Source organism: Diuraphis noxia, unplaced genomic scaffold (assembly GCF_037042655.1).
Source record: "Diuraphis noxia isolate RWA-SAM2 unplaced genomic scaffold, SU_Dnox_SAM2 contig0003, whole genome shotgun sequence".
Taxonomy (NCBI): Eukaryota; Metazoa; Arthropoda; class Insecta; order Hemiptera; family Aphididae; genus Diuraphis; species Diuraphis noxia.
Window position 1 is genome coordinate 60,421,008 of NW_028301713.1, and position 13,546 is coordinate 60,434,553.

The 13,546-nt window shown below is 31.1% G+C and overlaps 1 protein-coding gene across 1 annotated transcript; it reads left to right on the top strand.

The window, feature by feature from the left end:
• The first annotated feature begins 413 nt into the window (after window positions 1-413).
• On the top strand, window positions 414-11,241 carry LOC149057622 (uncharacterized). The gene is made up of 8 exons (XM_089223041.1): window positions 414-1,501; window positions 2,768-2,890; window positions 3,703-3,846; window positions 5,188-5,384; window positions 6,759-6,924; window positions 8,022-8,272; window positions 8,607-8,715; window positions 10,973-11,241. Exons 1-8 carry the CDS (start codon window positions 640-642, stop codon window positions 11,239-11,241), a joined length of 2,121 nt encoding a protein of 706 aa, XP_089079167.1. The 5' UTR covers window positions 414-639.
• The last annotated feature ends 2,305 nt before the right edge of the window (window positions 11,242-13,546 follow it).

Sequence of the window (13,546 nt, forward strand, 5' to 3'; positions counted from 1 at the left end):
GGTAAAGACTGATTATGCATATAAAATTAATCAATGTTTATCTATAAATCGATTCATTCATTACTCAATTTAAGTGAAATTTTTTTTTTATAATTTTCAAATTCAGTAGTAATCTATCTCTTAAATCACAATGTCGCATGTATTATTTTGAAAAAAAAAAATTAATTCAAAGTCATTATAATATAGAATAATATTTAATCATAATATGAATAATTTTTATTGAAGTAGGAAGTTTTTGCATCAGAATACATTTGAAATCATGTCAAATTGTGTAAAGCCTCTCAGAGTAGGTACTGATGATGAATAAAATATTTTGGTGGAGCAACTTAAACTGTATTACATGAATGTCAAAGAAATTCGTGTCGTGGATATACGTTATATACCTATTCACAAAACGCTGAAATCAATTTTAAAGTTCCTGAACAGAGGACTACAGCCTCCTCAGCTCCCCCTTCACCAGAGAAACGACTCTGCCTAGCTTATATAGGTGAATTTGCAGTAAAACGATGACGGTGGTAAATTATACAGCCACCTATAATATTGATAAAATAACAACCGTTTTGGTTATTATGGATACGATGAAATAGATATTTTTCGTCGGATAAAACGATAGTCGACCGCAGCATCCGTTTATCCAAAATGTTTTGGTTGAACATATCGGTATTGATCGTGACGACGGGTCAGTGGTGGATTTACCGAGGAACGGTGTCGGCGGCGACGACGAATCCAGTCTGCCGACAAGATGAGTCGTTGTCCGACTTCGGCAGCGCGGCCAACGATCGATCGGATTTGAAATACTTTCAGCAACAAGTGAACAGGATGATGACTGCCTCATCCATCGGGAGTCAAGCCGTCAGTCACACGCTTGGTGCCGTGCCGAAACCCACTCCGTCGCGGTACCGGCTGTCCGGCGGCTTTTTCAAACAGCCCCGTCCGGGTGCCATCGACAAAAAGCTCGCCGCGCGCCGTCGCGTCACGCACCGTCCGAAAGACGTGGCCGGCGGCCGCGGCGTTGCGGACAACGCGAAAAACGTCACCAGCGACGGCGGCGGCGGAGGTGCGACGACTGCCAAGTCCGCCCGAATTCTGTTCGGCAGCGAAAACGAGTGCGTGTCGACCAACCCCGGGCGGGCTTGCGTGTGTTACATGACCGACTTTTTGGATCTGATCTGCCAACGTTTGGACGAGGCGGGGGCGGCTGCAGGCGATGACGACGACGAGACGACCGCTTTACAGTGTCGGACGTTCAAGCCTGTCCCGGTGGCGTTTGTCATTTACCCCACAACCGCGGCCGGCAGCGATGGGACGGCCACTACCGATGCCGCTGTCGTTATTACCACCAAAGACTCGGCTGATGTGGTGGTCGAGCGTAACGGTGGTAAAGTCCGTGGCCGGGGTCGAGAAGGTGTCAGCGATGAAAAGGCTGTGGCAGCCGCCCCCGTGTGGAGAGAAATAGATTTCGATAACGTTGTCAACTATCGGCTGGAGAAGTCCTCGAATGGTAACCATCACATACGTCATAATCTGTGTGTGTGTGTGTATTTCAGTGATTGTGCAGGCTCGCGCGAGCTCTGAGTGGGGGAGAGGGGGGAAGGGACTAAAATTGTGTCGACACACTTTGTGTAGTACGAAATTCCAAGTGTTTATTGTATGTATAGGTCCAATGATGTACCTATTCGTAATTTTTTTCTAGGGTAAATCCTCTCTCGCTCTCAAAAAAAAAATTCTCACCAAACCTAAAATTAACTCATGGTGGGTTGTGGGGTATACCACCGCGTCTTTATATTTAAATTGATTTATCTTACCCCTCCCCCCCCCAAAAAAAGAAGGTTATTAGACATATTATTTACGCCATGCAATAGGATAAGATGGAGTTAGAACTTACTTTTTATCACATAATTTCGTTCTGTTTGCCATGTATGCGGTAAAAAAATTGATCTTATACATTTTTTCCAACGATTATAACTAAAAGACAATTGGTCTCATTAATCATAGTTTATAAGCTATAAACATTATCCATATTTTATGGATAATGTATTAACCATAAGTAATTTTTCAAACACGATACTATTTATCGCGATTTAATCTATAGTCTGCAGTATATAAATAAAAACATACATTTAACAACCCATGTTATTTAAAAGGTAGTAAGAATAGGTGGGAGGATGGTAGCTATTGAATAATTCCAGTAATTTGCTTTTTAAAAAAAAAATAAAATAAAATAAAAATGCAATTAACTCTAAAAACTGAAACTTACATAATATGTATTATGTATAATAGCTAAGAAGGCCATAGTTCAAATGCCAAAAATAGTAAAATATTTTTATTTTTAGCATCGGAGATATGTACATGAATTTCCACTTAGGTGGTCGCTATTCCCCTAATGTTAAAAGCTAGGTATAACATCATATTATAATTTTTCCTACTAAAATTTCATAAAACCAGTGTTTTATATTACCTAACTCACAGAAAGCAGTATTTTATAAAAATATACTGAAAATGCTACAGATGAAAGTAAAACAAACAAAAAGAGTATCTGAGTATCTGACCCTCCTCCTTTTATGAACCTTTGATTGAATATGGTGATCAACAATGTTAAATTATTGTTTATACCTATAGTCATACATTCATACAGTTAAACCTAAACAGGAATACCATAATTTATCTTTATTCCTTCAGTTTTACAACTAATGTTTTAATTTTTTGACCCAATTATATGGCTTTCCTCGTATTTATTTCATATTTATACCAAGCATCTATTGTTTAGATCACTACGAAGTGCAATATAGCCTTGTCGGGAACGATGCCAAAGTTCAATGTTTGATTAACGGCAACGGAACAAGAATGAATGCATTCAAATGGGACTTTAAAAAGGGCAAACATAAAACAAGTAAATATATATAGAACTGTACAGCACTATTTAGATAGCCGGGTAGGTTAAAAAATTGTTTCGTATAGTCGTATACCGGTATACAATGCTCAAATAGGGAGTTATTAAGTATAGTCGTATAGGGGAGCTCAATCTAACAATTTAAAACTGCGTTTCAAGTGCAAAATTAATTTACACACACCCACACTCCCCTCCATTTCTAAATGTTGCCTTATATATTTCATCTTAATAATAGCATTTTACTATTTTAGATTTATTATATTCTAAAAATAATATATTTAACTATGTAACATACAAATGAATATATATTTATATTTTATTCACCTAATTTTACCAGTTCTTAATTATGCGTACCTATGTGGCTAAGTCTATTGTTAACGTAATACAATACCTAGTTGATTGGGGAAAACTTGAGTTGGGTTAAAATAAATACGTTCACATTAATATTTTATCTTATTATTATCTTAATTAACGACTATCTTATTCGACGACGTTTAACCGGACAATAATTGTCGTCGAATAAATTAGTGTGTAATAATTTTATACTTACAAAAAGGTAACAAAAAATAAACTGTTTGGAAGACTTTCTAGCCAACCTTCACGTGGTGTTTTCTGAGTAACGCTAATAGGCTGGACCCAACTCATGTACCTACTTGATAAAATATATCGGAACCCAACTTTTGTACTTGATGAAATTTGGGACCCAACTCAAGGTTATCCCCTATAAAAAAAAAATTGAAATAGTGTAGGAGTTTCGTCCACACTCCTCCATTTAAGCACTGGACTAAGACGTCTTGAGTTTTCAATTTCAGATTCTACGATAACCGGCACAGATACGAATATCCTACTGATATTGGGCTTAGAACCCGGAGATAGCAATAATTACACTTGCATACCAACAACGGATGTGATCGGAGATTCTAGAAATGGCACTTCGTACAAGCATTACGTTGTAGGTACAGAATACATCACATTATTAAATATTATTATGATGGCGGTTATAATAATGATTATTATTATTATTATTATTAAACGAAAGCTCTTATCCACATTAACAGAATGCATGAATATTTAATAATATCTACTCAAAAAACAATTTTATGATTTCTAAAATATATTTTTATATGTTACTAGTTTTAGTTATATAAATAATGTGATATGTGAACACTGTATAACAGAAATAATCGATACAAGTAATTACATACATAATTAGTTATTTACATCTGTCAGATCTTTCTGTTACACCCTGAATATTAAATGTACCTATATAGTACCCAGGTACACTGTACACAGGTATAACGGTATAAGTATAGGTACCTAACACAATATTAACGTGGCGCACACCAGGGGTTCAAGTGTTATTAATTAGTAATTAGTACCCATTAATTACTATTCCTAAACTAGGATTTGATTGGTGGTGTGGGCGGGTTAGAGATTATTATTTTCGATATCCTTGAGAAAAATATTCTGTGTGTCACTGCCATAACAACAGTGAAAAAGTAAAGAACTGTCATAAGAATTTTAATTTCTAATAGAAAAAGTAGGTAAGTAGGTAATATTAGTCATGACTCATGAATAATTAGTAATTAGTAATTACTAATTAATCATTACCTACTAGAGCTCGCCGAGCTCACCTTGAATTTGAAGACAATATTGAATATAAGCAATAAAAAACCATTTAAATGTGAAAAAGACAACAAAATCATTTTATTTATATAAAAAAGCAACTAAACAATGTAATAGGTTTGTGTCAAATTTTATTAGTTTACAAAAATGAACTACCATATATTTACACAACTTTTCTTCTGAAAAACTTTGACGGTTTGAACTTAAAATATTTTTGTACATAAAATAGTTTTTAGCATAACATTTTTGATGCACCGTTTCACAAGCTCTTATCGATTTATATAGTTAATACTTTAATAGGTAGGTACGCGTAAGCGTAATTTGTCGTATATCATATCAGAAAAATTAAAAATTAAACATAAAAAAAGCAAAAGAGCATTCATAACTAATAAATGCGAAAAAATACATTCAATATCTTAGGTATTAAATGAAACACATTTTTGTATACTTTTTTTTCTTTTACTATTATCGAAAAAAAGCTTTTGCCTTCAAATCCTATCCCAACTTATTACTAATGAGTAATGAGTAATGCCTAATTTATATAATATGTTCGTAATTCGAGGGTGATATAAAAACATTTCTCATCATCAGTGCCTAATAATATAATATAATATAATAATATAATAATATAATGTAATATAATAATATAATACCTATGCAAATTTGTAAAGCCGTCGAAAAAACTATTTACGAGATTCGTGGCATAGCGGTTTACAAGACCCGCAGCGGTGGCGGTTGTACGCACGAAATAATCTCTTCTGTGCAAAACCAGTTGCCCAATTCTATGCGTGCTGAATTATGTCCCGAGGGATCATCGCTGTACGCATGCAACATTATTCTTGAACAATCAAAGTGTTCCGAAGACAAAGTACGCAATGCATTGTATTTTATTAATTTATTATATGTCAATATACCAGGGTCGTCGCGGGTGCGTCCACCATACATATTTCTGTGTCTGGGAGGGTTAAATGCGCTAGTGTACGTGACTGAGAGGGAGATATTGTACCTTATGCTTTCAATCCAATAATCATGTAAACATCATTTTTATAGTATCTAAGGAATAATATAAATAATAATATTTATTTTATTTTTAATTCATCATCACTTTTTATATTTCCGATTATCGATATGATTTTATTTGTCATATAACTGTAGGATTATAGTTTATAATACATATAAGATAATAATTACCTAATAGTAAATATAGAGTTTATTCATATCCTTCCGAATTGGAAATATGCATGCAAAAATGAAAGAATCACTATTATGTACGTATTATGATTACTATAAATACATTAAATTATAATAATTGTAATATATAGTGCAGGGATGTATCGAGAAATTTCCAAGAAATGCTGAGAAGTTGATGATTAGGTGTAATAATTTTTTTCACAACTCCATAGAGCTTAAAAGGTCCTGAAAGTTTTCATATTTCAATTTCACAATACTTAGAACACCTTCTCTCCCACAATCTAGAATCTAGATGCTCTACTAAAATATGATATTACAGCAGGAACATAACCCCTCACCGTACAAAATACATTACACAATGCCGCACGAATTTATATTAAAACCAATACAAATTGAAATACAAATACATTTATCACTCCGCTTAAAATCTAAAATGTTTAAAATGTTTAAAAACAATTAAATTAAAATTTCATCAAAGCAAAATACACAATCCAAATTAAAAAAAATTAAAAAATGTGCAGAATAGCATCTATATAGGATGCAGATCATACTTAGCATTTTGTACGAGACAATCCCGCTTTTCACAACTCTGTCCCGTTGTCTCTTGAGGAATCTTCGGGACACTAAAATGTCCCATTTTTAGAAAGTATATCAAGAGTTAACGAAAATAAAAATAAAAATCTTATGAGGTGTTTGAGATTGAGTAGGTACTAGGCAGTAAAACCAATTGGTTCGCACTAATGTCTACTATCGAAAGACTTCTCAATTATATATTTACAACTGAAGGAGTCTAATAGTTTTAAAAAATTTTTCGAGTGATGTCCAAATTCCGAGTAATGGTTTTATTAGTTTGCCATGTTAATAATTTACATCTAAATTTATGTACTGTAATGAGATATCCAGTATTTTAAAATAGTGTGTGTGGTTTTGTCATGTTTGAATTGTGCATATTTGTACGGTAATGAACGACGCCCATAAAATATACAAACATTTCATTAAATATAATATTATACTTTATGTGTATTAAATAAGTTTTGTAATTTAAAAATAGAGAACAATGGAAATAAAATATTTGGTAACGTTAAACGACAAAGCCAATTATTTGACTCGAATCAAAACTAGCAAAAAAGGCCGAATTGCTCTGCGCTATCAAAAGCTATTGGCGAGAATATCTACAGTCTTAGCTTCAAACCTTAACAAAACGTTGACAGTTCAAAGTAAATATGCACTTTCGCACACATCTACACGAACACGGGCACAAGTGGACTAATATTTGGAGTACCTACCCACCTATTTAGATCTATAAAAATCAATTTAGACAAATTGTTTATTAATTTAAGTATTAGAGGTTCACATGAGCAGAATAGTGAACGGTTGAACACCCCTGTTCCTGTACAACTGTGTTCTGCTCACCAAACCTTTAAATACTTATTACTCATTAGTAGGGGTGGGATTTCGATGCACTTTGCATTGTTTTTCAAAGCTTACTGTGCAATGCTCGTCTTGTCACAAATTTATTTTATGTACATTTGAATGAGAATAAGAAAGTTTATTTTGCATTTTTTGGCATTTTTTAGTTTTTAGGTCATTTTCTTAATTTTTTAGGGCATTTTAGAGTTTTTGGAGTATTTTTTGAGTTTTTGGAAACCAAGTGTATGAATTTGAAATTTTATTTTAAGATTTTAAGATTTTTACACCAACATGGTTTTTAAATAAATATAACAGATTATAAGTAGGTACTCCTAATTCGTATTATATTATCGGAAAAGGTTTGAGTAACTTTTTATTGTAATTTATACTAAAATTATTAAAAATTAAAAAATTTGTAGATTTATTGCCCTTTTTTAGGGCATTTTTCGGGGTTTTTAGGGCATTATTTTGAGTTTTTAGGTCATAAAAGCATTTTTTTTAGGACATTTTTCGTGGTTTTTGAGGGCATTAAAATCCCAGCCCTACTCATTAGTCACCAATTATGCTCTTCAAAATACGTTTTTCATGTAGGTACCAAGTAATCCAAACATTTTCTGCTTTGGAATAGAGAATTTAAAATGTATGTTGTTAGAAGTGTAAAAACTATAAAATGATAACTATTAAAGATATAATTTTTTAGCAACTCAAATTATCTAAGAAAAATATTTTTAAAACGATGCAAGTTATTAAAACATTAGTGCTATGTTAAATGAATAACTCGATATAGAAAAATGACACATAATATTTTGAAGTCTTAAGACCTAAGTGCTGTGTTTATCTTTTATACACTTTTAATTTTATCTATTCACTTGTTTTATGCACTCACATATTTTCTGATTTTCAGTAATGTCCAAGTTGTCGTTGATCGACACACATTTTGAACCAGACTACAGCCGAATGCACATAAAAAATTTCGTTACCTGTGCACCAGGTTTCGGTATTCGGGAGGTGTTCTGTGCTGCTTGTCCACCACACCATTACAGTCCGGATAAATCAATTGAATGTTTGAAATGCCTCAAGGGTTTCCATCAGCCAGTTGCTGGATCGGAGAAATGTGTCAGGTGTCGAAATATGTTTTCCAATGGCTGTCACATGGTAGGTATTAATAAATATAGAAATATAGGTAATATATATTTAAATATAGATATTGAAAAAATGGCTTTTTTAACAAAATGCTTAGTTATTATTTAAAATATTTGAAAGTTGCACAACCACTGTTAAGATGTTTTTAACGTCGACTTAATTCAATATTAACACAAATTAATTTTTTCATTAACTTGCGTACGCACTACAGGCTAGAAATATTTGTATTTAGATTTTAGATTTTTAGATTATCTAAGGTGGTGCATTCGTATTAAATATTAATACAATATATATATATATATATATATATGATGCTATACTATATAATATCTATATGTGTTTACAGAAAGAAATTTCACCAACAGTATATTGGTTTGTGAGTTTATTAATTGTATTAATCTGTTCAGTTCTTGTAATTTCCTGTGCTTGTTGTTGCCGTGAAGAGAACGAAAAAAGTAAGTTTAATATAAAACTACATTATTGCCTTACGTATGTATTATGCATACCGCATACATCATTATAGTAATATAACTATTCAAATATTATACAAATATACCATAGGAAGTCCATAATACACCATTATAATTTATTTCATACCTATATTGCATAAAACAGTATATCACTATAATATTATACCAGTGCCTATAATTTATATTATCACTATATTGTATACAGTAGTACTAGATAGTACAGAGGCATCATTTTGAGAGAGATGCTGAGTGAGCATTCGCACCAATTTTTTTTTAATACTTTCTTTGGCCTGCCAAAAATAAAATTTAAGCACCTATAAACACCACATAAGTGTTTTGAATCAGAATTTGAGTCAGTACATTAAAAAAAAATTAATTGTGTTTCATTTCAAAAACTTTTTGATGTGCACATTGGTGCAATGGTGTGATATGGTCCGACAAAGTTGCGACATGGTCCGAGTCGGACCGTCCGACAATAATCGATTGACAATCATGAACTAAAATAATGTCTTGGTGATACTAAGACCTACTCAGTATATACTATCGTCTATCGTACCTCAGAACAATCAACATTGCGTGTAGTCTATAGAGAGAAAATGCACTGAATTTAACGCTAAAACTACCTACGAATGTTTGTGGCCAAGTGTTTCCCTAAAAAGTAAAAGCTACTTCATCAAGTGTCGGTCGGTGGGTTTTTATTGGTTATTAGTGGTTACTCGTTACATCGTGATAATAAGAAAACAACAAAATTGGTAATTCTCATAAAAAAATTAAAAATATATTCTACAAATATAGTATTATAGTTGCTTATATTTTAAAAATCGTCACTTGTGACTACTTTTCAAATGACAATATATCAAAAAGGAAGTGTATTCGTATTTCGTATATTATAATTATTCAACCGTCAAAATTTATAGTAGTCCAGTTTTTATAAGTAAAAATTTTTATATTTTTTTGTTTTTATAAATATTTATAAAGTAGTAAATAGGTACCAAGTGAAATAGTGAAAACTATTAAGAACCATCATAAGACAAATACAAGTATACGAGGAAACTATGCAAAAAATCACATAAACATTTTTTTTTTTAAAGTAACATAATAATGATTATGTTTTCATATCGATGTATGAGAAATGGGACATCATGAATAAAAATTAACTCTATAGTTTTTGAAATTCTACCAAGAGGCAGGGCCGTGTTAAGCTTTATGGCGCCCAGGGGCACTAATATAATTTGAGAAGTCACCAAAAGTGGTTTATCAAGCTCGAGGCTCCCCTTAATTTGACAAGCGTCCAAGGGTAAATGCCCGCTTTGCGCTCCCCTTAACACAGCCCTGTCGAGAGGTATTTCACCACACATTATTACTCTCCTCTCAACAAAGCCACAAAAAGTGCCTATAATTGTGGCATAGTAATGATTTTAATTATGGCACCACAAATATTGGCACCAACTACAATAAAAAAAACTGAAATGACGTCACTGCAATGGTAACTATACTAGCCAGTTATAAGTACTGATATTATTAGATCATATGGTAAAACGTAAAAACAAAGAGCCCATAAAATATATATAGACTTATGCCATAATACATTTTCCTCTGATGTATGTATACAAGGTGTAACAGATAGAACTGATTTTTTAAATAACTTTTATTCAAATTAATATATATATTATATATATTCTTTTTCATTAAGAGACCCTAGCTATAGCTACATGTAAAATTATTTATTTTTTATTAATGAAAATAAACAAATTTAATTTAATTTAAATATTTTTTAGATAAATTCAAAATAGCCTACTTCTGAATCTGATTATAAGAACAATTTTTATGGTGAAAAGATTTATCTAAGTCCGAGTAGTTTATTTTTAAAATTTTTCTAAAATTCAATATTTTTTTGTTAAACTAATTAAGAACTTAATAACTTTTTAAAAAATATGATTTTTGAGAATTCGCTGACATAAGTATATTTCTTTAATTATTTACTTATTATATAATATCAAAACTTTTTTTCATACGTTTAATTAGCATATTTTTTTGTCAGGTCTTTCTGTTACACCTTGTATATAATTATCATTTTTGGAGCGAGTGTATAACGAGGCTTAAAGGACTATAAGTAGTTTAAGTTCACTAATAATTTTTTACTTAAACGGCAAATCCAAGTTATTTGGACCCTATCATCCCATTAACAACAACAATTTGTATAATATTTAGTAACCATTCAAATATGTATTACATATTTCAGACATAAAGATAATACCAAGAAAAATAAGGAAAAAATTAAAAAAAACTAAAAAGTACAGTATGCCGTCTTCCACTCAAATGGAAGATACATCAGGAAATAGTAGTGTTATCAGCCAAAGCTATGGTAAATTTAAAAACCTATTAAAGTTTAAAAAAAAATCTAAATCTAAAATAATCGAGTCAAAAATACCATTCAATAATGTACACGAAAAATATGGTAAACTGATACAAGATGATCATGTTAACAAAGAAAATACTACGACTAGTTAAATTCTTATTTTTGTGAAAACTGTGTATAATACTTAATTTATATCTTATTTCTACTATATTTTAATATATATTTATATATTTTTTTCTTCATGTTGTTTAATTATTTCAACCACTTATTTAGTATTTATACATATCAGATGGATATCTGATTTTGAAACATGTATTATGAACTATGATGTAAATAACTATATTATCCATGCATAACTATTATCTCAGTATTAAGTTTAGAAATTATGCATTATATGAATATCGGGTTCAGTTACTCGGATTTCAATGTAAATATTTACATGGGTATATTAATAGTGTAATTACTATTTAATATATTTAGAGTAAGTTTATTTATAGATAATGGAATGCCAGAGAATGGGTAGTTACAGGTATCATCTGGCGATTATTTCAAAGATAAAATAAATTGGATAGGCTTGGATAGAACAACTCGAAGACAAAGACAAAGAATTCCAGGATTTTAAATTCCCATGCTGAATTGTATAATGATAAATGAAGGAAAAATAATATATAAGCAAAATCTATAATAAATCTATTGAAATTTGAAACTTCTATATATATATTTTTTTATATTTTAACGATAAACAATAAACAATTATTTACAAACATTTATAAATATTAATGGTACAATAGAAATAATTATAATTATAACTATTAATATGGTTATATATCTGAGCGCACGGTAGTGCGCCAGGCCAAGTTAGAGCAATGCCAGTGTATCTTTACATGAACCAATTCGCCCTTTTTTCTAACCCATATATCTCTGTTTCCTCTTAAGATAAACTTTTGAAATTTAAAACACAGATTAACCTCTAGTAGCTTAGGAGTCTATAAGAAAATGAGCCTTTAATATTGTGTCATTTCAAAATGGCAGGATTTCAAAATTTGCAATATTGTTACTAACTCACTCACTCACTAACTCACTGACTGATCATCAAAATTATAAGACACTTCCCGTATAGGTAGAAACGTGAAGTTTGGCACAAAGGTAGATTTTACAGTGTAACTAAAGGGAAAAATCTAAAAATTGAATTTTTCAAAATGAATGCTTCTCCAGAGTGTGCATTTCTAAACGTATGAAGTGGCGCGCTTAGCACGCATAAACGTTTACTTTCAAACAGCGTTACAATATGGTAATAAGAAATTGTTTGTAGTTGACTTATATATATATATATATATATATTTATTTATAAAACATAATCATGTTTTCGTACATTTATTTTATTCAAATACAAAATATAATATACCTACTCATACAAATACAGAATATTTTAATAATAATATTCGTCGGTTTGCGAACGATAATTTTACGTGATAACGTCACAAAAAACATTGATGACAAATTGCATAATGTATACTCTTACGACGGTGAAGCCCGCAAAAATAAATGATATACCCAACAAAAACATAACAGTGAAAAAAGGCCAAGTTCCAAACTCCCTCCCAAAAAAGTCGGCCTATCAAAGTAGTGAAATCTACATTGTGGCCAAGTCTGCTATTTTTTAATTGATAACCTCAATGCACTCCTACATTAAAGAGCAACACTTCTCTTTTATTTGTATTGTTTAACACTTGGTCAGTTTCTGAATGAAGAATAAAACATCATTATCGAATGTGCGAAACTTAATAATGATAATAAGATTATCTGTATTTGTATGTAGCCATGTAGGTTTCTCATGACGGTTAAACAAACATTGCGCCTTAAATTAAAATTGTTTATAACTAACTTTTATAGTTCTACAGTGAATAACCGTAAAAAATCCACATAAAGACATATACAGATAATATTCTTTATTTTATATAAGTCTTAATAACAGCCAATTAAACTGTAACTGATGTTTATGTAATATATATAAATATATACATGTATATTATTTTTGCATTGCTATAATGATTATCTGTCTTAAAAATTAATGCTAATTACTATGATTAATAAATATATTTAATAAATACTTTAATTACTATAATTGCATACCGACTTAGATCGCGCGGGAAAATATTGATAAACATAAAATACGGCGCTAAATCGGTGGTTGTATATTTCAGGCGCTTGTGTGTTTCAATTCACGGGCAAATCGGAATTGATATTGATGATGACCTACTTTGCTTAATTAATTAATTCGTAGGATAGATCGGCAAGATTGGCTCGTGGTAGATAGTAGATTGGATTATTGATATAGCACTTGCTTAATTTTCAAACATGCCTATAGTTTAGAACTTGGTACTCAATACAATTTATAAAATAACAATTTAAATATTATTTATTTTTAATTTCAAAACCAACTTTGCTAGTCTACCA